The sequence below is a fragment of the Hypanus sabinus genome, chromosome 4 (genome assembly GCF_030144855.1).
Source record: "Hypanus sabinus isolate sHypSab1 chromosome 4, sHypSab1.hap1, whole genome shotgun sequence".
Lineage (NCBI taxonomy): Eukaryota > Metazoa > Chordata > Chondrichthyes > Myliobatiformes > Dasyatidae > Hypanus > Hypanus sabinus.
The window spans coordinates 104,744,789-104,771,766 of NC_082709.1; the positions used below are offsets into that span (position 1 = coordinate 104,744,789).

Here is a 26,978-nt window from a genome sequence, read left to right on the forward strand (position 1 = left end):
CGCTCAACCCAGCTCAACCATGCTCAACCCAGCTCAACCACGCTCAACCCAGCTCAACCACGCTCAACCCAGCACAGATGAAAACATAACAACACACACAAAATGCTGATGGAACGCAGCAGGCAATGAAATGAAATTGAGATGAAAACATGCAAGGGGCCAGCTGGATTTGAACCTGGGACCACTCAACTCAAAGTCCAGTGTGCATGCCACTACACCACCAGCCAACTAGAAATACCTAGTGACAAAAATTAAATAACCAATAACCAAGAGTTAGAATTAGGGTTCTTGGACTACCAGGAAGGGATTGTAAAAGAGGCGATTGGATCATTGATGTGCAACCCAAGGGAAAGCTGGACAATTATGAATGGGTATTTTCAAAGAGCTCACTCTGTCCCTGTCATACCTGCTCTAATTAAGGGAAGCACTCTCTCCTCCAATGGAGTGAACTGATATGGCAGCACTTACACTTCCCTTCCTGTATTGGTTTGCCACAACTGTCACAACACCTAGTTGTGCACAAGTGAATGAGGTGTATTAGTGAGTACTGCACACAAATATACTGGGGAGCAGTGGGGACACATGCTCAGAACCCTTAAAGCCAAAGTGAGTTTATTGTCATATGCACAGGTGAAATGAAAATTTTACTTGCAGCAGCATCACAGGCACAAAGCATCATGTAAACAGCGTTCTTTAGAAAAAGAAAACAAAGAGATAATTTTAACAAGGAAACAAAAAAGCCATGAGATACAGGAGCAGAATTAGGCTAATGGCCCATTGAGTTTGCTCTACCATTTGATCATAATTGATTCATTATACCTTTCAACCTGATTCTCCAGCCTTCTCCCCATAACTTTTGATACCCTTACAATAAAGAATCTATCAATCTCTGCTTTATACCCAATGACTTTGTCTCCACAGCCATCTGTGGCAATGAATTTCATAGATTCACCACCCCCAGGCTAAAGAAATTCCTCCTCATCTGTTATGGACTGTACCACATCCACTCTTTCAGTATTCAGTATATTTCAATGAGATCTCCCATCACCCTTCTAAACTGCAGAAAGTACAGGCCTACAGCTATCTAAAAAGCTCCTCATACGTTAAACCTTTCATCTCCAGAATTATTTTCATAAACTTCCCCTTGACCCGCTCTGATTCCTGCAAATCCTTACTTCCATATGAGGCCTAAAACTGCTCACAACACTTCAAAAGTAGTCTGGCCAAACCCTTATAAAGCCTCAGCTTTACGTCCTTGTTTTTTTTTTATTTTCTAGTCTCTTCAAAATGAATGTTGATGTTGTTTTGCCTTCCTTACCACCAGCGCAACCTGCAAGTTAACCTTCAGGGAATCCTGCACTAGGTCTCTCCAATACCTTTGTAGTTCCAATTTCTGAATTTTGTCCCCATTTAGAAAATAGTCTACACCTTTCTTCTACCACAATGCATGACCTCTGCTGTATTCTATCTGCGAATTCTTTGCCCATTCTCCCAACCTGTTCAAATCCTACTATAAACTCCCTTTTTCCTCAGCACCACTTGATCCTCCACCCAACTTTGTGTCATATGCAGACTTGGTCATAAAGCCTTCAATTCTGTCATAAGGGTAATTAACACATAACATAAACAGTGGCAGATCCAACACTGACCCCTACAGAACGCCACTAGTCACTGGCATCCAACTGGAAAAAGCCTCATTTATTTCCACTCTTTGCCTTCTGAAAGTCAGCCAGTCTTTTGCATATGATAGTACCTTTATTTAATAGCATGGGACCCTACCTTGTTTAGCAGCCTCATGTGCAGCTTTTTGTCAAAGACCTGTGAAAATCGAAGTAAACAATGTCTATGGATTCCCTTTAATCTATCCTACTTGTTACTGCCTCAAAAAATCCAATAGGTTTGTTAAACAAAGGTCTCCCCTTAAGGAAACCAACCTGACTTTGGCCTATTTTGTCATGTGCTTCCAAATACCCTGAAATTACATCCTAATAGTGGACTTCAAAATCTTACCAACCACTGAAGTCATGCTAACTGGCCTATAATTTCCTTTCTTTATCCTCCCTGCCTTCTTAAAGAGTGCAGTGACATTTGTGATTTCCCAGTCCTCTAGAACTATTCCTGACTCTAGAGCACTACTAATGCCTCCACAATCTCTTCAGCTACCTCTTTCAGAACCCTGGGGAGTAGTCCATCTGGTCCAGGTGACTTATCTACCTTTAGACCTTTCAGCTTCCCAAGCACCTTTTTCTTAGTAATAACAACAACACTCACTTCTGCCCCTGACACTCTCAAATTTCTGGTATACTGCTATACAGTGAAGTCTGACACAAAGTACTTATTTAGTTCATCCACCATTTCTTTGTCCCCCATTACTAACTCTCCAGTATCACTTTCTAGTGATCCAATATCTATTCTTGTACTCTTTTACTCTTTATATATCTGAAAATAAACTTCTGCTATCTTCTTTTATTTTATTGGTTAGCTTTCCTTCATATTTTGTTTTTCTCTCCTTGTGGCCTTTTAGTTGTCTTCTGTTGGAGTTTAAAGGCTTCCCAATCCTCTAGCTTCCTTCTAAGTTTTGTAATATTGTATGCCTTCTTTTGCTTTAATGCTGTTACTGACTTATTTTGTCAGCCATGGTTGCTTCAGCCTCTCTTCTTCTTTGGGGTGAAATAATCCTAGATCTTCTGAATTGCCCTCAGAAACTCCTGTCATTGCTGCTCTACTGTCACCACTCCTAGGGTCCCCTTCCAATCGTCTTCGACCAGCTCTTCTCTCATGCCTCTGTAGTTACCTTTACTCCACTGTAATACATGTCTATTTGCTTTTAACTTCTCAAATGGCAGGGTGAATTCCATTATACTATGATCACTTCCTCCTAAAGCTTCCTTTACCTCACTGATCAAATCTTGTCCCTTACACAACACCAAATCCAGAATTGCCTTTTCTCAGCTGGGCATGATCACAAGGTGCTCCAAAAAGCCATCTCTTAGGCATTTTGCAAATTTTCTTTTAGGATCCAGTATCGACCTGATTTTCCCAGTCTACCTGCATATTGAAGTCTCCCATGACCACATTGTCTTTCTTGTATGTCTTTTTTTTAATCTCCTGTTGTAATATATCTTTATATTTGGAGCAGTGTCTCTACTTCCTGAGGAGATTGAGGTAAGCAAGCTCCCCCCCCCCCCCCCATTCTAACAATCTTTCCAGAAGCCTTATCGAGACCAGCTGCATCACAGTCTGGTATGGGAATTGCAAGGCATCTGACCACAAATCCCTCCAAAAGATCACAAGGACTTCTGATAGGATCACTGGGGTCTCTCTTCCGCCCATTAGAGACATCTATTGTGAGCACTGTGTATTCAGGGACCCTAGCATTGTGTATGATCCCTCCCACTCATTCGACAATCTCCTTGGCCCTCAACCATTAGGCAGGAGGCATTTGGACAAGAATTATTAAGTTAGGAAACAGCTTCTAACCCCAAGTCGTAAGACAACTGAACTCCCTGCCACTATCATTTATACTCCAGTAATGCTATACTGTTTACTTTTTAACTTGTGTTGTAAATATCAGTTGTTAAATTAATTGTGGTAATTTTACTTTATGTGTTGTGTGTGTGAGTTAGACATACTGTACTGTGCACCTCAGTCTGGAAGAACAGTGTTTTGTTTGCTGATATACACATGTATGGGTGAATGACAATAAACTAAACTTGAAGTTGAATTTATATTCTGACTGCTATTCAGAGGCCTGTAGGTAACTCCCATCTACTCTTGCATTTTCTTAACTTTACCCACAATGATCCCATGTCACCTTGCTAAGAACTTGATTTTCTTTTGTAAACCAACAGAGCCTCACAACCCATTCTGCCCACCCACTTCCTTTTAATAGGATGTGTATCCATGGTGATTAGGTCCCAGCTGTGACCTTCTTTCAACCATGACTCTGTCATACACAAAACATCAAATCTACCAATTTCTTTTTTTTTTGTAATTTATTTTTTTATTGAAGTTCATCATCAAACAAACACTTCCATAAGATGTATTTCAGACATTGCTTCATATTCTGCATGAATTCAAATGTAACACCTTCAGTCCTGTATTCACCACCCATCTTCTCAAACTTTCTGAATTCCCTTTCTAAACTTTCTCTTTATTCCATAGACTCTCCTCTCACTTGTTTTATCCATACATTTCCAATCTGTTGAACCCATCCCCTACTATTTGTTTTTATGCCCTATCCATGTAGTTATGTGATTTGCCAGGACTCTGGTCCCAACATGTTCAGGTGGAGCCTATCCCTTTGGAACAACTCCCCTCTTTCCCAATACCCATAAATTCAAATTCATTTCTCCCATACCAGCCTTCGAGCTATGCACTTAATTTTCTATTCTTATTGACTCTAATTCACACATAGCTCAGATAGCAATCTAGAGATTATTTCCTATTTGGTTCTGCTTTTTAATTTAGTCCCTACCTGCTCAAATTCCATCAGCAGATCCTCTTTCCTTGTTCTACGTACATCATTGGTACCCACATAGACCACAACTGGATTTTTCCCCTCTCACTCCAAATCCCTCGGCAGGTCAGATGAGAGGTCCTGAATTTGGGCACCAGATGGACAATACAGCCTTTAGGACTTTTGATCCTTGAGACAGAGAATTGTGTTTATCCCACTGATGGTACATCCCCAACTCTATTCCTCTTCTCTCCCCCGTCCTGAATGGCTACCAGCATCATGCTGCTGCTCATCTTTCCTACAGCCCCCACATTACCCCACGCAGTAAGCAGGAACCTCAGACCTGATGGACGAGCTCAAGGGCCAAGCTTCCTCCACCTCTACCTTCTTGTTCCCCCTACCTGCCTCAGTCATATTTCACACCCTCTTGTCCCTGACTACAGACCAGACTTGAGGTGGTTAATGTAATGGATGTAACTGCCTCACCAAGCTCTGTTGGTTTACAAAAGAAAATCAAATTCTCAGCAGGGAGACATGGGGTCATAGTGACCAGACGACTCTCCTCTTTCTGATGCATCAGTGTCTGGAGCTCAGCTTCCAGGTCATCGACTTTGATCCTAAATTTCTCAAGCCACCAACAAGTACAGCAGATGTGGCCACCCGGAACCCTAATGGGGCCCATGAGCTCACACAACACATCACCTGGTCCCATGTCCCAATTTTATTTATTTAGTTCTAATTTAGTGCCTTTTCATTTTATTACTATGTTGTTAGTAACCTTGGTTAAGTTCTCTTGTTAGTAACCTTGTTCTCCAAGACCTTAAAAATCAATCCCACCTTCTACGTCTAAAACCTGTCTTCACCAGCCCCTTCGCCCCACCACCATCCACCCTGCTGTCTCCCAGGCTTGTCAATGGGGAAACAGGACTTTGGACTCATGCACTGTTTGGGGTGTTCAGCAAAACCTCTTGGACTGGGATGGAATCGAACCCAAAGTGAGGTGCTGGGCTCCTGAAAGAGACATCTCGGATCCAGCTGTCATCCCCGAGGACCAACACTGCCTCTCCACGCAGCTATGACCATCAGGAGTCGGCCCTAGGGGAGAGGGTCCCATTACAAGACACTCCCAACTGTGCCGGCTTCCGAGATTTAGACACTCTAACTTCCTGGAGTACAGATTGCTGTCGCAGCCCCTTTAAGGGTTCAGGATGGTCCTACTAATTGATAATCATGTTTTGGGTGCCAAGAATCGAGTATTTAAGGAACACCCGAACTGTGGTTTGGTGCTTAGTTGTAAGCCTACTGGTGATATTGTCTTGTGTTTGGATAGTGCTCTGATCCAGTTTGACACCCCAGAAACCTTACTTCAGATACCCCAGCATATGGGTCTAAACCATCCTTCTCAAAGACTCTTGTCACACTAAAGACCTGTGCTGATCAACTGACTAGAGTCTGCACTGAGATTTTTAACATCTCACTTTGGCAACCTGAAGTTCCCACATGCTTCAATTACACCGGAGCTTAAGAAGGACATGGTGCCCTGCCTCAATGACTACCGTCTGGTAGCACCTATTGTACATCCACTGGACCACTCTCCTACACAGTGGAGATTATGTCTGATAGAACCTGGAGACGACACATTGGATCAGCTGAGGAGAACAGAGCTACTTGTTAGAGAAGAAAGGAGACCAGAGGTGTCAGAACTACTTCCTGCAATCCCACAGTCAACTCCTACAGGCCCCATGGAGGAGTCCAAAGCCACAAGCCTTACCTGCCAGGCAGAGTGATTCCCCCCCTGCTGTCTTGTCAGGAAAGACTTTATACCACAATAGTAAAGAAATCCTCCACAGCAATTAAATCTTTAAACCTGAATGGGACAATTTAAAATTGACTATGCTGGTGATGTCCATTATGTAGTATACTGTTGTATTATATAGTATATAGCTGTATTGCATAGTATACTGTATATATATACACACGCACACACACACACACACGTGTCCCCCGCTTTATGAATATTCACTTTACGCCACTTCGCTTTTATAAAAGACCTACATTAGCAACCTGTTTTCACATTACAAAGAGGATTTTTGCTTTTACGAAAATTTTTCCTGTATAAATTAATGGTTCTTTGCTTTACGCCATTTCAGCTTAAGAACGCTCTACCTTTGTGAAGGGGGGGGGGAAATGTGTGTGTGTGTGTGTTTAATTTGAGATGCATTCTACATTGAATTATAGTTTATAGATAGGCAGGGAGGACTATTGCATAATTAATATTTCAGTAATATTGTAAATTTTGTAAATATATTGTTTGATTAAACTTTCTTTGTTGTTTACATAATTCTGTATGTTATATGTAAAAGTACATGAATGTCATATGTCATCACGCCACTACATCATGCGTGCGTACCTCACTACAAAGTAAAAGCAAGGTTTACACATGTTCTTGGGCTCCCTTGCTTTTCATTCAATTAGTTCTATGTTTAGAGTTACAAAACATAACAGGTACATATACAACAGTAATACAAAAGTGTTGTTGTTGTATAGATGGTCCAAGCCAAATGGAGAATAAGTGAAATTACATCTGCTGTAGACCTAGTGTGGCAATGGGCAAATTGCAGTTGATCCAGGTCCTTACTTAAGCAGGAGTTAATTCTTGCCATCATCAACCTCTCAAAGCACTTTATTATAGTAGATGTGAGTGCAACTGGGCGAAAGTCACTGAGGTAGTTAACCTTTCTCTTCTTGAGCACCTGAAAGATTGGAGGGTAACAAACATGGCTCCTTGATTTGAGAAAGAGGAGAGACAAAAAGCAGGGAACCATCAACCTGTTAGCTTAAAATATGGAGTAGGGAGAACACCAGAATTTAAAATTCAAGATGTAATAACAGAACACCTAAAGAATAACATGAATGAGCAAAGCAATCATGGATTTATATATTCTAAAATATGTTTTGGACTAAACCCATTGGCCACCCATTTCAATTCTACTCTCCATTCCTGCACTGACAAATCTATCCAAGGCTTCCTCTGTTGCGACGATGAGGTCAGACTCAGGACTGAGAAGCAGTATCTCACATTCCATCTTGGTAGTTTTCAATTTGACAGCATGATCATAGATTTCTCTAAACAGCATCCACTCCCCTTTCTTTATTCCATTGTCTACTTTCCTCTCCTATCAGATTCCTTCTTCTTCAGCCCTTTACCTCTTCCACCTATCACCTTCTAGCTTCTCACATCATTCCCTTTCATTTGCATCCCTATCCACCTGCCTTCCCCCTCACATGGACTCACTTATCACCTGCTAGCTCACTCTCCTGCCCCTCTCCCCATGACGGCTCCCTTCTTCCTTTCCAGTGCTGATGAAGGGTCTTGACCTGAATGTTGCCTGTTCATTTCCCTCCATAGTTGCTGCCTGATCTGCCGAGATCCTTCAGCATTTTATGTGCATTGCTCACGATTTCCAGCATCCTCAGAATCTCTGGCATCTACTTTTTGATGATGTTGTTACGTACCCTGTAACTGGGTCACTTACCAGCAAAGATAGAGAGGTCCATTGAAGTCTGATGGTACTATTTTTAACAGTATTTATTGACAAAAATAAACAAAAATAATATCAATGCAAACATACAGATACTATACGTCATCAATACTAAATCTAAAAGCGCGGGTGTAATAATAATCGATAAGGAATAGCTCTATCGTTGTCTAGGGGGATAATGTATTGTCCGATGGAAATATAAAAGTCACTTTAGTTCATTCAAGCTGCTGCTTTTTGGTTCGAGAGAAAGACGGGTTAAAACTTGCCCATTCCTTTTATGATGTCAATCCTTCGAGAGTCTTTGGGAGTTGATTTCCCCGTTGTTAGCTAAAATCCGTTCTTCCGTGGTAAAGGCCACCGATTCCGGGGCAAATGGAAATGGACGCACGTGGCCTTCCCACCGGCTTTCTCTATTATGGGATCGCTAGCGTTTCTTCTGGTGCATCTCAGGGGCTGTTCCCACAGACCCTCTTTTTATCCTGACTCACAGGGTCTCAGATGTCAATCAGGTTGGGATAATGCACCAACCTCCCCCTTGGTTCATTGCCTGGGGCTTCGATGCATCGTACAGGATTCAATACACAATACCGTCTCCAAGAGACAGTAGCCGGTATCAATGGTTCTGCCTTTCGGAGGTCAGGACACATTCCAAACTCTTTATGGATTCTGCATGTCTTTCTCTCATTTCCTGGGTCTCCTGAACTAACTCAATAGTGATCTTGCAATTCTCAAAAAGGAGGGGGCTACCCAGAGCTGTGGAACATTTGTAACAATGTACTGAGGTGAAAAGAGAATTGGTTATGAGGCAGAAAGCAAAGAGCAGAAATAAACTGATCTTGCTTAGGTTGTCAGGCTGTGACTAATGGGGTATGGTAAGGTTTGTTCCTTGGGTCCCATCTTTCAATAATCTATATCAACAATTTGGCTTTGAAGACTAAATGTTGTATTTCTCTTTGCTGCAAATGCTAAAATGGGTGAGAGTGAGAGTAGGGAGAAGGCGTAAAAAAGCTTCATGGGAATAATGATGTGGAAAATTGTGATGTCCTTGACTTCGGTGAAACAGAAAAGCAGTCTTTCTTAAATAGTGAAAAGTTGTTAACTGTCGCTGTTCAAAGGGCCATTATGTGCACAAGTCAGTGAAAGCTAAAACACAGGTGCGGCATACAATTATGAAGGCAAGTGGAACATTGGCCTTCATTACAAGAGAATGAATACAAGAATAATGATGACTTTTATAATTATAGCCTGTTGAGATCTCACCCACCATACTCACAGTCTAGTTTTTGGTTACCAAAAAAACTCTCCAAAAAGGAAGTGCCACAAAGATTCATTAGTCTCATTCCTTAGGGACATGTTTGCTGCTCGAGGAGTGATTGAGTATACTTGGCTAGGATTTTTCAGGTTAGAAGAATGAAAGGCAATCTCATTGAAACTTTTGAAATTCTCACAATGGGGATGTTTTCCATGACTGCAGAGTCTAAAGCTTGGGGGTACGGTCTCAAAGTAAGGGGGAAAGCCATTTAGGACTGAGAAAATGGCAAAGGTCATGAAACTTTGGAATTGTGTGCTCCAAGAGATTGATACATTTCTTGGATATTACAAGAATCAAGATATTGGTGTTGGTATTGATTTATTATTGTCACGTGTACCAAGATACCAATGGTGCCATATACAATTATATTAAGGTTGTATAAAGAACAGAATACTGTAGGTTGTGTTAGAGAAAGTGCAGTGTAGGTCGACAAATAAAAAGGGCCACAACAAGGTAGACTGGACATCCAAGAGTTCATTCTATAGCCCATGAAAGGTCTGATGGAAGCTGTCCTTGGATCTGGTGGTCCGTACACTCAGGCTTTTGTCCAAGAGAAGAGGAGAAAGAGAGAGAATGACTGAGGTGGGAGGGATCCTTGGTAGCGTTGAGTGTAGCCAGAGTAGATGAAGACAAAACTGATGGACTGGGCTGTATTCACAACTCTCCACCTTGGGCAGAAGGGGTATTACTTGAAAGTGGAAGCTTTAGGGACCAAACAGTCTCCACATGGCATCCCCATTCCTTTCGTATTTACAACTTGCCACTTCAGGAAGCAGGTCATTACAAAGAACAAACAACCTCTTGCAGAAACCAGGATAATCCTCATGTCAATCCATCATTACCTAAACTAATATGGGATTTTAAATTCAGGTTATCTGATTGACTGAACTTAAACTCCTCAGACCCGGAGATGGGATGGGGCTGCTCTCTGTGTGGATGACCCTTCCAGGGAACTGAAGCTGCCATTCCTTCAAGACAGAGTCACCTCACGACCTCAGCGGCTCAAGGGCAATCCCTCAGTGACGAGACTCAGAGCGCCACCATGGCCAGCCTGAGCTCCCCTCGCCCCTTCGCTCTCACCGGCCAGTCAGAGCCGCGCCCCCTCTGGCTGCGTCGCGTTACTGCGACGCTCTTCGCTCGATTGATGCGGGCTGTTCTCCCGATCCCAGTTGATGGTGAGTCGGCGCTGGATTGCGGGGCCTGTTGTTACCCCCTCTCCGCCCCCGCCTCCCCCCCCCCCAACCCGGCATGAAGCGGCTCCGGAGCGCAACGGTGAGGGCTTGGGGGTGTGTTGGAAGGGGAGCGGAGGCCTGGGATGATGGGGACCAGGGTAGCGGGGACTTGGCGTGGGAGAATGGGATGGGAAGGGCCCGAGGCCTGTGTGATGGTGGAGAGAGCCGGGGCGATGAGGGAAGGCGTTGGGAAAGGCTCCAGGGCCTCGGAGGAGGGGATCAGGGTTCCGAGGGAAGAAGCCTGCGGCTTGGGGGAGGGGGTAGTGGAATATGAAGGGGAGCCCGAGGGGTTGAGAAAATTGGGTGCGGGAGGTAGGTCGGGGCTTGCGGCATTTAGATTTGTGATGTGGGATTTGAGAAGAGGTCGGGTGGTTTGGTTGCGGTGGGATGGGGAGGTGCGATAGGAAGAATGATAGCTGGTTGCGGGGGGGTGGGCTCAGATTCGAAATTTGGGTGAAATAGTCGGCCTGATTCAGAATCAGGTCTTGATTTTCCTTATGTTTTTCTCTGGTGCCCTCTCTCAGCTGAACTTTTGCTGGAAACCCATCTCTTTCACTTGCAGTTCTATTTTCACGGAAAGCTGACCACCTGGTCTTTGGTATTATTAACTTTGTGTTGTTCAAATGTTGCCCCTTATTCTGTAATCTGTTATCATTGTTCTCCTCAAAGGTAAACTAACCTTGGTCCTTTAATCCTTTCAAACTACTTCGCTATTAACAACTTTCAGAAACAGAAGACATTAGAAGCAGCTGTAGATTGCCTGGTCCTTCAGATCTGCTATTCAATGTGATCATGGCATATCTGCCCTAGGTCTCAACTTTCCTGTATGTCATTTCCCTCATATCTCTGAATTCTCCCAAGCATGTTTCTACCTCTTAGTGATCTAGCCTTCACAACCTTCTGGTTAGAGAATTCAAGAGATTGACCACCCTCTGTGAGAAGACATTCCTTGTTCTCTGTCTTTAATCTTGTAACTATGTTGCTTGACTTGAAGTTTTGCACTGGTGGAAACCTTTAAGCTTTTCCTTGACATGTCACCTTAGGAATTTGTATGTTTCAATAAGATCAGTCATTCTAAACTTTAGAGAATATAGATCTAATTCCATTGATCTAGAAGGTAGGGAATTCTGGTTCCGTTCCTAATGGGGTTGTGGGATCCTGATGCTAGGACATGAAGGAGGTGTCTTGGCAGTCACTCACCAGACAGGCTTATAGTGAAACACAACAAAGAACGAGGGAAAGGGAGAGGCATTGGAGAGAAAATCAGAAAGAGGAACAGAGTGTGATAGTGATGGTGAAGTAGACAGGATAGATGGAATGAACACATTTAAGTTGTAGGGATGGGGAGTGGCTGGAGTGAGTCAGGAAGCTGTGGAATAGATTGAAGACAGGGTAAGGGTAGACAGAGAAACTAGATTGAGTTAAGTAAGGAGAACGTTAGAGATGTCAAAGTGAGAGTGAGACAGAAGTAAGGTGACAGGCAGAAGACATGGGAAAGACCAAAGAAAGAGTTTAGGGGAGATATGTGTGAGAGAAAGAATTTAAGAGAGATGGATGCACAGAAACAGTGAGCTAGAGGATTACAGAGTTGAAACAGATGATGGGTATAACACCCAAAAACAAGAAGCCAGAAAGGTTGGACCATGTACCAAAGGTAAGGAGAAGAGCAGTTTAAAAAAAGCAGTTCAGAAGTGTGAAAAAGCCAGTGAGGCAGATTCAGGCAATCAAATCAACAGCGATACAGTGAAGGGGGAAACGGTGAATGCAATGGATAGATTTGAGGGTGGATGAGAGATTGGAAGTGGCAAAAAAAAAGAAATAAAAGGGACATGGCATGGGTGGGAGGAAGAAATGGAGAAATTGAGCCAATGATAGGGAGTGTGTGCAGATATAGAAGCAAAGGAGTAGGAAACAGTTTCAGTCTGGAGTAAGTGGCGATAACTTGTGATTCCTCAAGAATCAAGTTTCTTCCATGTAGAAGTTCTGACTGAGTATATTGCTGCACCTCCAATATGGAAAAGCACTTTTAAAAATTTTATTAGGAACAGTTACACTATTTTCCCTGACTTAAAACAGCTCTTTAATGCGGCAATCTGTTTGAGTGAATCTATCTGTACATTTCCCTGAGAAGCTTCCTATTCCTTCCATTTCTTTAATGATATACTGCTGATATATTTGTTCACTGCCTATTACTGCGTAACAATACAATATTAACACAATATTTTAAATTGTTCACTTTATTTCAGAATGATGTATGAGAATTCGGGTTATTTTGCTTAAAAATTATTAGAAAAATCGACTCTGTGGTTTGCAGTCAGGAGAAAAGTTGTAACATGATGGAAGGTGTATTTATTCCTGTTAGTGGGCCAGGAAAGTAGTAAATTGGATATAAATCAGGGAAGTGTGAGAGAAGTTTGGAAAAATGCAGCAAGTCAAAGAATAAATGGAAGGATATTGAGTGATGAGGAACAGAATGTGTATGTCTATAGATCTTTGAATTTTCATGTCAAGACAATAAAATGGTTAAACAGTCTTAACAGATACTGTATTTTATTAACTTGGGCGTTACATACAAGTCCAGAGATATGATGCTAAACTATACAGCACTGGTTCAGCCACAGTTTGAATACTTTTACAATTCTCATCACAAGATTACAAGAAAATTGTGATTGCTTTGGTGAATGTGCAGAAGAATTTTATAAAGGTATAATCAGAACTTTAAATTTCTGTCTAGGAGGAAAGATTGGAAAAGTTTAGATTATTTATTGTGGAACAGAAAAGACCGAGGGGAGATTGAGACTCAGTGAATAGAAAAAAAAACACAGGAGATTCTGCAGATGCTGGAAATCTAGAGTAACACATACAGTCCTGTGCAAGAGCCCTAGGCACATGTATATAGCCTAAGAGTTTTGCACAGTCATTGTATAGCCACAAAAAAAAAACACTTTTCATGACGTGAGTGATGATCAGTAGATTCTAGAATGGTTCTGGAGGACTAGAAATTACAAATGGAGAAAGAAGAAAGGAAATTATCGGCCAGTTAGCCTGACCTCAGTGTTTGGGAGATGTTTGGGTCAGTTGCTAAGGATGTGGTTTCTGGGGACTGAGAGGCGCAGGACAAAAGAGGCACAAGTCAGAGTGGTTTCCTCCAGGGAAAATCTTGCCTAATAAATCTGTTTTGAATTCTTTGAAGAAATAGCAAGCAGGATAGACGGGAGAATTGGTGGATGTTGTGTAGTTTGATTTTCAGAAAGCCTTTGACAGGGTGCTGTATATTAGACTGCTAAACAGAATAAGAACCCAGGGTATTACAGGAAAGATGCTAACATGAATAGAGCAATGGCTGATTGGCAAGAGGCAAAGAGTGGAAATAAAGGGATCCTTTTAGGATTGGCTGCCAGTGACTAGTGTTGTTCCATGGGGGGGGGGGGGGTGCGAGTGGGTGTTGGGACTGCTTCTTTTTGTATGTCAACAATTTGGATGATGAAATTGATGGCTATGTGACCAAGTTTGCTAATGATGCAAAGATTGGTTGTGTTGCTGAAGCAGGAAGGCTGCAGAAGGACAGACTAGGAGAAAGGGGAAAGAGATGGCAGATCGAATACAATGTTGGGAAGTGCATAGTCATACACTTTGATAGAAGGAATAAAAGCACAGACCATTTTCTAAACGAGGGGAAAATTAAAAATAAACAAGGTGCAAAGGGATTTGGGAGTCCTTGTGCAGGATTCCTTAAAGGTTAATTTTCAGGTTAAATCGGTGATGAGGAAGGGGAATGTCTCATTTAAAGAGGACTAGAATATAAAAGCAAGGATGTAATGCTGAGGCAAGACCCCATTTGGAGTATCGTGAGCAGTTTTGGGCCCCTTATTTAAGAAAGGATGCACTGATTTTGGAGCGGGTTCAGAGGAGTTTCACAAGAATGATTCTGGGAATGAAAGTGTTATTGAATGTTCTGGACTTATACTCGCTGGAATTTATAAGCATGAGGGGGAGACCTCATTGAAACCTATCAAATGTTCAATGGCCTAGATAGAGTGGATATTAAGAAGTTGCTTCCTGAAGTGGGGGCACAGCCTCAAAATAGAGAGTCATCCATTTAGAACAAAGCTGAGGAGGAATTTCTTTAGTTAGTCGGTGGTGAATCTGTGGAATTCATTGCCTTATGCAGCCGTGTAGCTAGCTTGCTGGGTGTATTTAAGGCAGAGTTTGATAGGTTCTTGACTAGTCAGCGCGTGAAATGTTATGAGGAGTGGGCAGGAGAATGTGGTTGAGAGGGAAAATGGATCGGCCATGATGTGGCAGAACAGACTTGATGGGCCAAATGGCCTAATTCTGCTCATATGTCTTATGATAAACTTGATACTGATCTGGGTCTCTATTGTGGACTGAGAATGTGAGGAGTAGGAGAGGGGAATCTTGGTTAGGGAAAAGGGGAAGTGGAGGGAGTGGGAAGCACCAGAGAAACATTTTGTTATGATCAATAAGCCAATTACTTAGAATCAAATGACCATGCCTGGTGTCTCAGGGCTAGCTGTGTCTGTACCTGCAGCACCACCCCCCCCCCCCACCCCCCCAGCCTGGCACTCCTCCGTCACCTATTCCACCCCCACCCCCCGCATTGCTCCACCCTTGCCATTCCCTACAAACTTTGATTTACAAACTCGCTTTCTGCAGCACGTTGACAAGTACAGTACTGTGCAAAATCCTTAGGCACCCTAGCACTCTGGTAGCATCTGTAGAAAAGAATAAGTAGTCAACTTTTCGGGCTGAGACCCTTTTTCAGTACTGGAAAGGAATGGGAGAGAAGCCAGAATGAGAAGGTGGGGGAAGGAGTAAAAGCTGGAAGGTGATGTGAAGCCAGGTGAGGGAGATGGTAGCTGGGTGGAGGGGTAGGGAAGGAAGTGAAAAACTGGGAGATGGTAGATGGAAAAGAGAAAGGACTGAAGGAGGAATCTGATAGGAAAGGAGTGGACTAAAGGAGAAAGAGAAGGAGGAGGTAACATATAAAATGCTGGAGGAATTCAGTAGGTCAGGCAGCATCTTTGGAAAGGAATAAAGAATTGACCATTTGAGCTAAGACACCTCATCAGGACTGGAAAGGAAGGGGTGAAGGGGAAGAAGCCTGAGTAAGAAGTAATATATGCAAGATGCTGAAGGAACTCAGCAGGTCAAGCAGCATCTATGGAGACAAAGAAACCTATAGGAAAAACTATTTTCCTTAACAGAGGGTCAAACCAGTATTGTAGGAAGTAGAGGGGGAGAGAAAAGTATGTTTTCACCCAGAGAGTGAAGCTTGCTGCCTGAAAGAATGGTAAAGGAAGCGACCCTAAACAAATTTCACCAGTACTTTAGTATGATCTTGAAGAGGCTTGACCTTCAGTGCTGCGTTTTTAGTGCTGAAAGTTGGAAAAAGTTTTTCATCTGTCTAAAAACTGATACACAGAAAATAAATGATCCAGAAGACTATTTTTCCATTATTTCAATCTCAGATGAAAACCTGATTCACAAAAGTAATTTTCAACCTTGAGAAATATAAATATGCTCCTAGATATGAAGGTTAATGTGATCTTTATTTTGGTGCTTCATATACAGAATACCCTGTATCTGGGTCCTGTATAAATGCTCCATGTTACTTAAAGGTTATTACTGATCAAGTTAAGAGGATTTAGACATTTTTACTCAGTGTTGGATCCAGTTTGGGAAATATCAAGAATCGTGCAGATACATTGCACAATATATTTAGCAAAGCACTGCAATCTTGACCTTGCAGATTTCTGTGGTTTACAAAGGAAGCACTCATGACCACACCAGGGCTAAAGAGCGTGACAGATGAGAAACAGTTAATTCTGCCCATCTCCTCTGTGTTGAGCTGTTATTCTGCCTAGTCCATTCAACCTACAGCTGGACCATCACCCTCTATACCCTTCCTCTCCATATACTTACCAAACTCCTTTTAAATATTGCATTTTAACCTGCATCAACCACTTCCACTAGCAGCTTGTTCCAAACTCGCAGCACTATTTAAGTGAAGAAGTTCCCCCTCAGATTTCTTTTAACTATTTCACATTTCAGACTTAACCTATAACCTCTAGTTCTGGTCTTACGCAAGCTTGTTTGTATTTATCCTATCTATACCTCTCATAATACTGTATACCTCTATCAATTCTCCTCTCATTCTCCTGAATTCAAGGGAATAATTCACCCATCCTGTGTAACTTAGGTCCTTAATTTCTGCCAAAGTCCTTGCAATCTTTCTCTGTACTCTGTCAATCTTGTTGATAGCTTTCCTGTAGGTAGGTGACCAGAACTGCATACAATGCTTCAAATTTGGTCTCGGCAAAGCCTTGTACAACTTCAATGTAACAACATCAGTTGTAAATGTTATTTGTAACTATATCACTTCTGAAAAATGCATTGGTCAATTTTTTTTTTGCATTGAACCGAATATTCTCACGCTAAGATGGGCTTGTCTGCTGACAGACTATCTCTCCTTCTCTGTGCTTCCATTTTATTTCCCAGTATAAATTGTGGGCCTGCACCTAGCATTTAATGCATTTAAGCATCTGAAATGTGGGTTGTAGAGGCTGCTACAAACTCAATAAATTACTTTTTGAAAGAATCGTGAGAACAGAATGAGAAATACTTCCCTTTGTGGATCAATCTTTGGCAAAGGAAATGATTGCAAATTGTTTGTCAGTATATGCCTACTGATGTACATATATACATCAGTAGTAGGAATGAATGCAAAATTATCCTGCTACAGTGAAATACTGTTGGTGGAAATCTGAAACAAAAGTTGGAGAATAGTAGAAATATTCAGAAGGTCATGCTGCATCTGTTGACCTTTCACCTTAATTTAGCAAGTGTCCCCATAGGGAGTGAATGAGTTGGTGGTCATCCATATGTTACCAAGGAAGCTGGGTTTGTAGGAACTTTTTTGTTACCTTGTCTGATTTAAAACAGTGGCTTTATTCTGAGGAGGAATATATAAAGAAGAAAAGCTAGTGGAGTAAAACAGTGTGCAAATAATGAAAATTGAATAACCCACTGTAGACGTTAGGAAATCAGAGCAGAGTGATTGTTATTCGGTTTGGATGCTGACTGGCAAATGTCAAAGCATGCTAAGATGCTGTTACTTTAGGCAAGGTGAGAGAAAGAACACTTAAGCTACGCGGTCCTTTCATACTTTACAACAGATTACAGATGTTCTTAAGCTTTGATGGCTACATGAACGTTAAATTTTCAAAGCATCTCCTGAAGAGTAATGGGGGTAAAACAACTCCAGAATGGTAACTGGACCCATGTAAATTAAACCTAATTTTGATAAGATTGGAAATTAAAGATGTTAATACCAATGAAACTACTTAAAACAAAGTCTTGGAGTTTTTTGTATTGTGTACTTTATATAGATTTATATTATATAGCAAGCCCAGTAGACAAGTAAGTTCCCAGCAGTGTTTCTGCTTCATATTATCCTTGTCCTATTTATATTGTTTATCTGCTTATTTCAGGGTGTGAATATTTTCTAGCTCTGCAATACTGAATTGTTGACTATTAATAGAAGTGGTAGCACTGCAGTGACTGCCAGTTGAGATCTAGGTTCATCGGGTGTTTTAGGTCTTTCAATGTCAGACACTGTCACCCAGGTGACCCAGCCGGCTTGATCAAGCCCTGGCTTATGACTCAGCAGTATTGGCCCACGGGTCACACCCCTTAATCCACAGCCAACTGAAGGCTCACTCAGCAACCTCTGTGACGGTCCTGATGGCTCTTCTTTGCAACTCCCTGTAATGCCAAGGAGAGAGTAGGTTCTGCACAGTGAGTAGCCAGCAAAACCTCTACACCCCACCTCATGTTACAAGCTTAGGTGAGCACCTTGCTTGGCATAGACAAGTTGGTCCAAAGAGCCTGATCTGTGCTGTATTACTCTATGACTCTATAAGCATCTATCCCTGCAAATCTATTCCTTTCTCTTTTGTTGCATTTTATCAAATGTTTTGAAATTCCTTGTATACCATCTACATTTACTAGTTTTCCTGTCACCATATTCGACTCTAGTGGTTACATCCTCAGGGAAAACAATTATTAGCTTTTTCAAACACGATTTCCTCTCCTGTGTTTGATGGAGTTTAGAAGAGGAAGGCTTGATAGGGTGGATGTACTAAGGCTGTATTTGTTCTCTCATCAGGGAGTCTAGAACTGAGACATTGTTTCAAAATACAGGATGGCCTACTTCAGAGTTAAAAATTGTTATCTACCATGCTCATCATATTAACTCAATATTTGCAATATTACCTTTGACTAATCAAATGAGGATTTTCTAAGTGGCCTGTAACTACTTTTACTTAGAATGGATTCTAGCATTTGCTGTTCTCAAGCCAGGAAACTGGTTGGTAGTTCTCCAAGTAGTTGTTAGTTTGTACATAAAGTACAGTGGTATCATGATATTTGGTGGCAAATGGACAACCTCTTAAACCACTGATGGATAGCTGCAGTATGTTAGTACTGTTTTAATTGCTGTGCATCGTATCACTAAGTTTGTGTTAGGCAGCTCTGTAGATTTCACATGATACTGCTTGTGTTTGCTTTGTGAATATAGAGTACTAGTGTAATTCACATTAAATATTTACTTGGATAATTTTGTTTTACACACACTCGCAAGAATATTTTTATTCATTCACTGTTTATTGCTGATCGTCACTGCCCTTGCACAGAGCACTGCCAGAGATATGGAATTGCATCCAGACCTGGTTGAGTTGGAATTGCTGATATTTCCAAAGGCAATCAGGAACTGAATGTTTCTTTATCGGAATTGAATCATGTCATGGACACTATAACATCTGATAGCTCTTAATCATTTGTAGTAATGTAGATAAATATCTAAACTTTTACAGCTGTACTTACAATTTTAAAGTATCATTTCTCAATAATCATCTTTTTTTCTAAGCAAATATTAATGATTTGCTATTGTGGTAAGCAATGTTGGAACACTTTTACAATGCCACTATGCCATTTAATTTTGCAATGCTTCAGTTAGATAGTTTTGAGATGTTCTTTTCCGTCATAATGTTGTTTTAAAAGAAGCACTTATTTGAGGTCAGTTTACTTCAGAAGTGTCATAACAGAAGAGTTTGCATTTTGCACAAAATATCCCACAAACATTAAAATGATAATGAACAAATAATCTACCAACGTGTTGTTTGAGGGATATTAAATCGGGTTGAACTCCCCACCTTTTGGTTGATCAATGGCACAGACTTGGCAGATGGGTTCTTAGTTTAATGGTTCGTTAGAAAGGTGGCACCTCTGACAATGTAGAATACTTCCATTACTGCATTGGTGTGTACAGATGTATGCTGAAGCCTTAGGCGAGTGACAGCCACAGCTGGCAGCCTGATTTAAGATTATAGGGACAAGTCTTGTGAGCAGTTCTAATATCAGTGAATCCTAGGTTCTGTTACTTAGTATTTGTTCATAGTAACTAAATCACAGTAATGTGTAAATTGTTGGTGATTTTGATTGTCCATGTTTTATAGCTTACTGGTTCTTGTATAAGCAGAATGGTTGTTAATGCACGTGGTTCTTTGTAATGACATGATCCCTAAATAGTATTCGCACACTCCACTCTTTCGTAGAAGTCCAGCCATGAATTTACTCATGCAAACACTGCAGAAATTCATAGATTAACATTTTTCCACTATGTGAACAGTGGAGACAAAATCCATCAGTAATGTGATGTAATGAGCTATTCAAGTTCTAAGATAAATCTAAAACTGAGCTGATTATGTCAAAAATCCAGACTTTTGCCTCTGATTCCTGACCCATGTACATTTTAATAACAAGTATATAAGATTTAATAAGAGCAAGTTTGGATTATCATTCCAAATTGATGTCATTCAGGTGTCCCCTGTTTTTCGAGCGTTCACTTTACGACAACTCACTGTTACAAAAGACCTACATTAGTACCTGTTTTTGTTAACCAAAGAGGATTTTTGCTTTTACGAGAAAAAAAACCCGTTTTATATGTGTGTTTACCCCGAGAAAGACTACAATGACTGTGAAGCCTTGTGTGGGCAGTTGTTTGCGTATGAGTGTACGTGCGTATGCATGTACGTGCCGATTTTTTTTCTCCAAATCGATTTTGGCTTGCTGTCTTCCTGATTTTGATAAGTGAAACTACATCATACTTACAATATTTCTACTTTATATAGGGTGTATATTTATCATATCATTCCTGCTTTTACTATATGTTAGTGTTCTTTGGTTTGATTTGGTAGGTTATTTTTTGGGTCTGGGAATGCTCAAAAATTTTTCCCATATAAATTAATGGTAATTGCTTCTTCGCTTTGTGACATTTCGGTTTACAAACGGTCTCATAGGAACGCTGTACCTTCGGATTGCAGGGGAAACGTGTATTCCACAGTGATGAAGCACTTTTCTGTGTTTTGTAAATACTAAAAAATATTTTTTGAAATGTATGAGTTGAGTTGTATGAAGCTTATTTAATAGGTTCTGTCATCTAAAACATAGCCAGTGTGGATTGACCATTTAAATAATTCCTATCACATAATTTCCATTCACCTTCATTGTCATGATTTTCCTATTGCTCCCTGTTTTGTCAGCTGTTCATATTTTAACAGCCATTCTCATTTTCAAAACCTTCTTTGGCTTCACCTATCTCTAATCCTGACATAAACCTCTCCTAGCTCTCCATCTTCAATATCCCACGTGTTCCTACAATTCTGATCTCTTGTCATAATCAAACAGGATAGGAGCTGGCCCTGTAGCTCGTCATATCAATATTGACTACATGTATCTTTACTTCGTGATTCTCTTCAGCAAGGCTTTGCTTAACTCCTTTCCTGTCTGTTGTGCACAATTTTATGGAGGCTAATAATTGCAGTCATCAGCACCTCCAGCGTCAGTTTGTCATATGACTTTTGGGATGACAGAAAATGAAGCACAGAGGGTTCTTGTTCTTGGATGTGTAGATGCCAAATATTTTAGATGTTAGTAGTTTTCTTTTGGAATATTCATGTGTTTGAGGGAAGTTCTTGCTTACTAGTTGCATCATGGTTTATAAATGTTATCACGTACCACAATAAGAATGAATATAACTAAAAAAGATGGACCTGTGGTATGCCTCTGTGCTTGAATTTGCTTAGTGTAATTCAGCATATTCCAGTCTCAGTTCTGAACGTTCTTGGTTGACTCATGCCATGCTTATAGAAGAGGAAGGATCTCATTTCCTGTTCTTGTGTATTTCATATTGTTCCTGTTTATATGGTAGTTTCTTGAAATATTTATCTTTTAAAACTCGTCAAAATTAAAAGTGAACCGCATTTGGGGTAAGTGCTTAATTTTCTATACACACTCGTTTGCGCCCTTGATAGAGAGTTATGAAGTAATACAGCATGCAGACAGGCCCTTTGGCCTAACTCGTCCATGTTAGCTGTGGTGCCTACCAAGCAAACTGCAGTTTCATCTCACACAGTGAGATGTATGGAGATAAAATATGTAATTCAAAGCAATAAGACTAAAGATTTGCATTTAGTTTCCTTTACAGCTTCAAAGCAATTCAAAAGACACATAATCTTCTGTTTTTTTTGTTTATCTATTCCATGTCACCATCCATCCTTCCGTAACTCTTTCATTGTGTTTTTGTTTATTCGTAGTAGCCTCTAGTTGAATTACCAGCATCAGATGCTGCAATACAAAAATCAAGCTACAATGGAAAAAATGGAAAAACACAGGCTAAGAAGTGGCTGCTGCAAGTCCAGAGTATCTCTGAAAAAAGAGGTAATGGAATGTGTCTCTTCTAGTTGCATGTTTCAAATAATTGTTGGTTGTCACTTAGCTATAACCTGTAAAAATTTTCACTGCAGGATATTGATGAGCTTTTCAAACCTCTTTTAAGACTGGCTGTCATATTTGCTTACCGAAAACATAATTTTAGCTCCTATTTAAGAAAGTGTATACTGACATTAAAATCAATCTGAAAGAGATTCCTAGAATGAGACGGTTATCCTTTAGTGAGCAGATTAGATTTTAGAGTTTACCAGAAGTGAATTTGTTGAAACATTCAAGATCCTTATGGGTCATGACAGGGCAAATGTTGAAACGTTTCCACTAGTGGGTGATTCTAGAGCATGCATTCCCAACCTGTGTTTAATGCCAGGACCAGTATCATTAAGCGGGGGGGGGGATGTGGTTCATGGAGCCCAGGTTAAGAACCCCTGATCTAGACTGATGAGCCATAGTTACAAGATCGAGGAGCAGTCGTTTGAAGCTGAAGTGCTAAGGATCTCCTCTCAGATGGTAGTGAATCATTGGGATTTTCTACTGCAGCAGTTTGTCTTGGCTTGATCTTTGGAATTATTTTAAAGAGGCGGAAGATACATTTTTCAAAGGTTTTGAATTTGACGATTATGTGGGAATTGACACAGAGATGGGCCAGATCAGCTATGACGATACAGAACTGTGAGGCAAGCTTGGGGAAACCTCAGCCTATCCCTTCTTTCGAAGTTCTTAAAACAGTAGAACAGTGTAAGATTTCAATAGCAACTCTGTGGAGCATGTGCAAAAAGAAATGATTTAGAATATTCTTCAAACCTCTGGACACAGGAAGGAACAAACACAATGAAAATATGAACTGACTAGGTAATAACTAGTGAAAATTTTAAAGTTAATGATAAAATACAGGTATTATTCAGTTTGTGTCTGAGAACCTCTTGAAATATTTTGCTATGGAACTGCTGGCATGACTCTTAATTTTTCTGCACTGTATAGACTTTGATGTATTGCTGTTATTATATTAATGGTAAGACTCTTGGCAGTCTGGAGGATCAGAGAGATCTTGGGGTTTGTGTCCATAGGACACTTAAAGCTGCTGTGCAGATAGACAATGTTAAGAAGGTGTATGGTGTCTTAGCATTCATCAGCCATGGGATTGAGTTCAAGAGCCTTGAGGTAATGTTCAGATGTGAGAGTCTAGACCTGGGTTAGACCCCACTTGGAGTACTGTGTTCAGTTCTGGTCACCTCACTACAGAAAGGATGTGGATACTATAGAAAGAGTGCAGAGGAGATTTACAAGGATGTTGCCTGGATTGGAGAGTGTCCACCAGGCTAGTTGCGTTTTCCCACATTTGACCTAGATTCCTCTGAACTACTTTATCCATGTACTTACCTAAATGTCTTTTATATGCTGTTGTTGTATCTGTCTTAACCACTTTCTGGCAGATATGCACTACCCTGATTAGAAATTGTCCCTCAGGTTCTTAGTAAATCTGTCACCTCTCATTTTCAGCCTAATTCGTCTAGTTTTTAGTTCCCCTTCCTTGGGGAAAAAGACTATGTGTGTGCATTCTGTCCACGTCCCTTATGATTATGTACATCTCCTTATGGTTCCCTCTCCGGTCTCCTACATTCCAAGGAATAAAGTCCTAACTTGTCCAACCTAACCTTGTGACTCCAAGGTTCCAGCACTGTCCTCGTACATCTTTTCTGCACTCTTTACAGTTTAATGATGACTTTCCTACGACAATGCAACCAAAGCTATGCATTATATTCTAAGTGTGGCCTCACCAGTATCTTGTTCAACAAAACATAATGTCCTAATTCCTATACTCAATACCCTGATTAAAGGCCAGAATGCTAACCATCTCCTTCAGCACCCTATCTATCTGAGACACTGCTTTCAGCAAACCCATGAATAGAACTTTGTCATCTGAGCAAAATAATGGTATTAAAGAAAATAGTAGCTTAAAGAGTGACAAAATCACAGAACCAGTTGGTTTCTGCCCTAGCACTTTAGAGGAGAGATAGACAGCAGATATCCTTTCAGTAATCTTTTCTGAGCAGCTAGGTTCAGTAGGATAATGGATAGATATTCTTTATGATAGGTTGTTGATAAACTGCAAGTGTCTATATTGGGCTGTAACTATTCACCACATTTATTAATAACTGAAATGACAGAATAGAAATTAACATTCAGTAAAGCTTTACTAACTGGCATCTCTTGGTGAATGGAGTTGCTGATTAGTCTAACAAGCCAGTTCGTTAAGTTTCAAGAATTGTTTCATATAATCAATTGCAGTGTCAGCAACCGTGGCTGGTTCTAGACAATTCAAGTTGTACCAACTTTTGTTTCTCTCAGTGGCTTTGCCTACTCGTCCTAAGACTTCAGCTTTGTATACTATACCATTGTCTTGGTCTACAAATCTCACAATAGAATCAGAGAAGTGAAATGCAGTGCTCTATAGTACTTAATGAGCTGGCAATTATCTAGCAATTAAAAAAAAAGTAATGCATCGTAGATATACTCCATTTAGTCTGGAGTTGGCATAATTTAAAGGTTTGTTAGAATTTGGTAAGCGATGCATCTATCTCGCCTCTCCATGCTTAATTCTGGTGCAAGGTCACAGTGACAAACATTGAGAGGACTTCTCCTGGTGGCGCTCATGGAGTGATGTTCAATTTGGCTTCACTCTATTCTGTTTACTTCTATTACCTGTAGCCACCCTTATTTACTGTCTTTTGTACCTACACTAAAAGGCTTATGTTATAGACATATTTTTGGACCTGGACTTTGACTTTAATTCACTGGAAATGAATACCAGATCACGAGAAGCAAAAAACGGGAAAGATTCAGATCCTAAAGGAAAAAAAGATGGTGATCCGAAACAATCTAAGCAGTCTCCGTTAACTTTTGAGACAATGTGGAAACTTATAGATGATAAACTTACTAAAAAATTTGCCGTGTTTGAAGGAGTTTTAAAGATGAGGGTAATTTTAGATCGCTTAAACATGAATTTGAACTGCAGCAAGCAACAATTTCAGAACTTGACGAAGGTACTCAGCAAAGAGACTGGAAGATTACAACTCTGGAACAAAATTTAGTTTCGAAGTCTCAACAGCTGGATCATTATAAATTTGTTACCAAACTTGAATATCGATCTTGAAGACAGAATCTACGGATAATTGGTCTCCCTGAAGATGTTAAGGAGGGTGATCCTATCAAGTTCTTTTCTCAATTTTTATTCGATGTGTTTGGCACAGAAGTTCTGGATGACCCTCCATTAATCGACCACATTCATTGCTCATTACATCCAAAATCTAATAAACCACAGCCAGTAATTATTCGTCTCCATTATGTTCATTTCAAGGAACGTTTGATTTGTTTTGCTTGGCGGAAAGGCATGTTCGAATGTAAAGATTTCAAATTCTGCTTTGTTGAAAATTTCAGCCCTGAGGTTCTGAAGGAACGAATGGCGTATAAGCCACTGATGTTGGAATTTTTTCAAATGGGTCTCAAGCCAGCCCTGCTGTTTCCTGCCAGATTGAGAATCGTCCTCTCTGATAATTCCCGTTGTCTCTTTAAGTCATTAAATGAAGCTCAAAAATTTTTCGACCAGCAACCTTCCTCTGCTACGGCCTAATTAAGGTTCCGTTTTTTTTTGAGTTTTACTTAAATTTTTAAACTATTTACCAGCTTACTGATCAGGTCAGTTAGAATGTGAGGGTTCTCTTTTTTGGTTTGCACTGTAGGTATTTTTAGTATTTCTAGATTAACTTTTTTGTTCCCTTTTGGGATTCTGCTTTTTTAAAATTGTTTGAAACTGTTTAGTAGATGTTTTGGTGTTTGATTTCTTTTTTTTCTGAACGGAGGTACATTCACTCTTTTTTTTTTACCTTTCAAGATATCGTCCTGCTTTCTTCTTCCCATAAGACCTTATTTTCTTGCTGCATCATTTTCAATTGTTAATGCGTGAAAATAATCAACAACATGAACTGGCGCTTGTTTTCTCTTTTTTCTGAAATACTAGTATCTCAGTACATTGTTTTATAATTTAAACCTTTTTTTAAAAAAATCCCGTTAGTTTTTTTTCTTGCTTTTTTTTGGTAATTTTCGTCATATTTTTTGGATTATGGGTGGCTTTTCTTTAAAATCTTTTATCTTTTGGGCTGCCATCAGGAGAGATAGGGGTAGAATTAGCTTTAGCTTATCTCTTGGCCAATCTCTAGCCTATTTCCGGGTCTTTGTGGGTGGGGGGAGGGGGTATTTCTCTTTTTAGATTATATTTTTTCACCTGGGCTAATTCAAAACTACTCAAATGTCCGATATGTCGTAACTTCCAGTTCCATTTTGAACCTTTTTTCCTCTTCCGAGTTCATGAGTTTGTATTCTGGTTAACCCTTTACGTACCATATTACTGGTTTTACTATAATGGATAAGATTATTAATTTTGTTTCGTGGAATACAAACGGTTTAAACCATCCGACTAAACGGAAAAAATTTTCAAAGTATTCCACAGAATGAATGCCCATATTATCTTTGCACAAGAACTTGTGAGGAAAAAGGATAATCAGTGTTTTTTTTAGGTTTTGGAAAGTTCAACAATACCATTCGAATTCCCAGGCCAAAATGAA

General features: G+C 40.4%; 1 protein-coding gene across 7 annotated transcripts in view; it reads left to right on the plus strand.

Moving 5' to 3' along the window:
* The first annotated feature begins 10,494 nt into the window (after positions 1 to 10,494).
* The window catches only part of akap11 (A kinase (PRKA) anchor protein 11), a 93,402-nt gene continuing 76,918 nt past the window's right edge, over positions 10,495 to 26,978 (plus strand). For 6 of the 7 annotated variants that reach the window (XM_059967808.1, XM_059967809.1, XM_059967803.1 and 3 more), the window contains exons 1-2: positions 10,516 to 10,585; positions 22,227 to 22,347. Coding sequence is in view for 5 of the 7 variants with exons in the window: in XM_059967803.1 (XP_059823786.1) it covers positions 22,252 to 22,347 (96 nt within the window). In the remaining 2 variants the exon portion in view is untranslated. Of the gene's footprint in view, positions 10,586 to 22,223; positions 22,348 to 26,978 lie in introns of all 7 variants that reach the window. The other variant, XM_059967804.1, reaches the window with a different exon arrangement.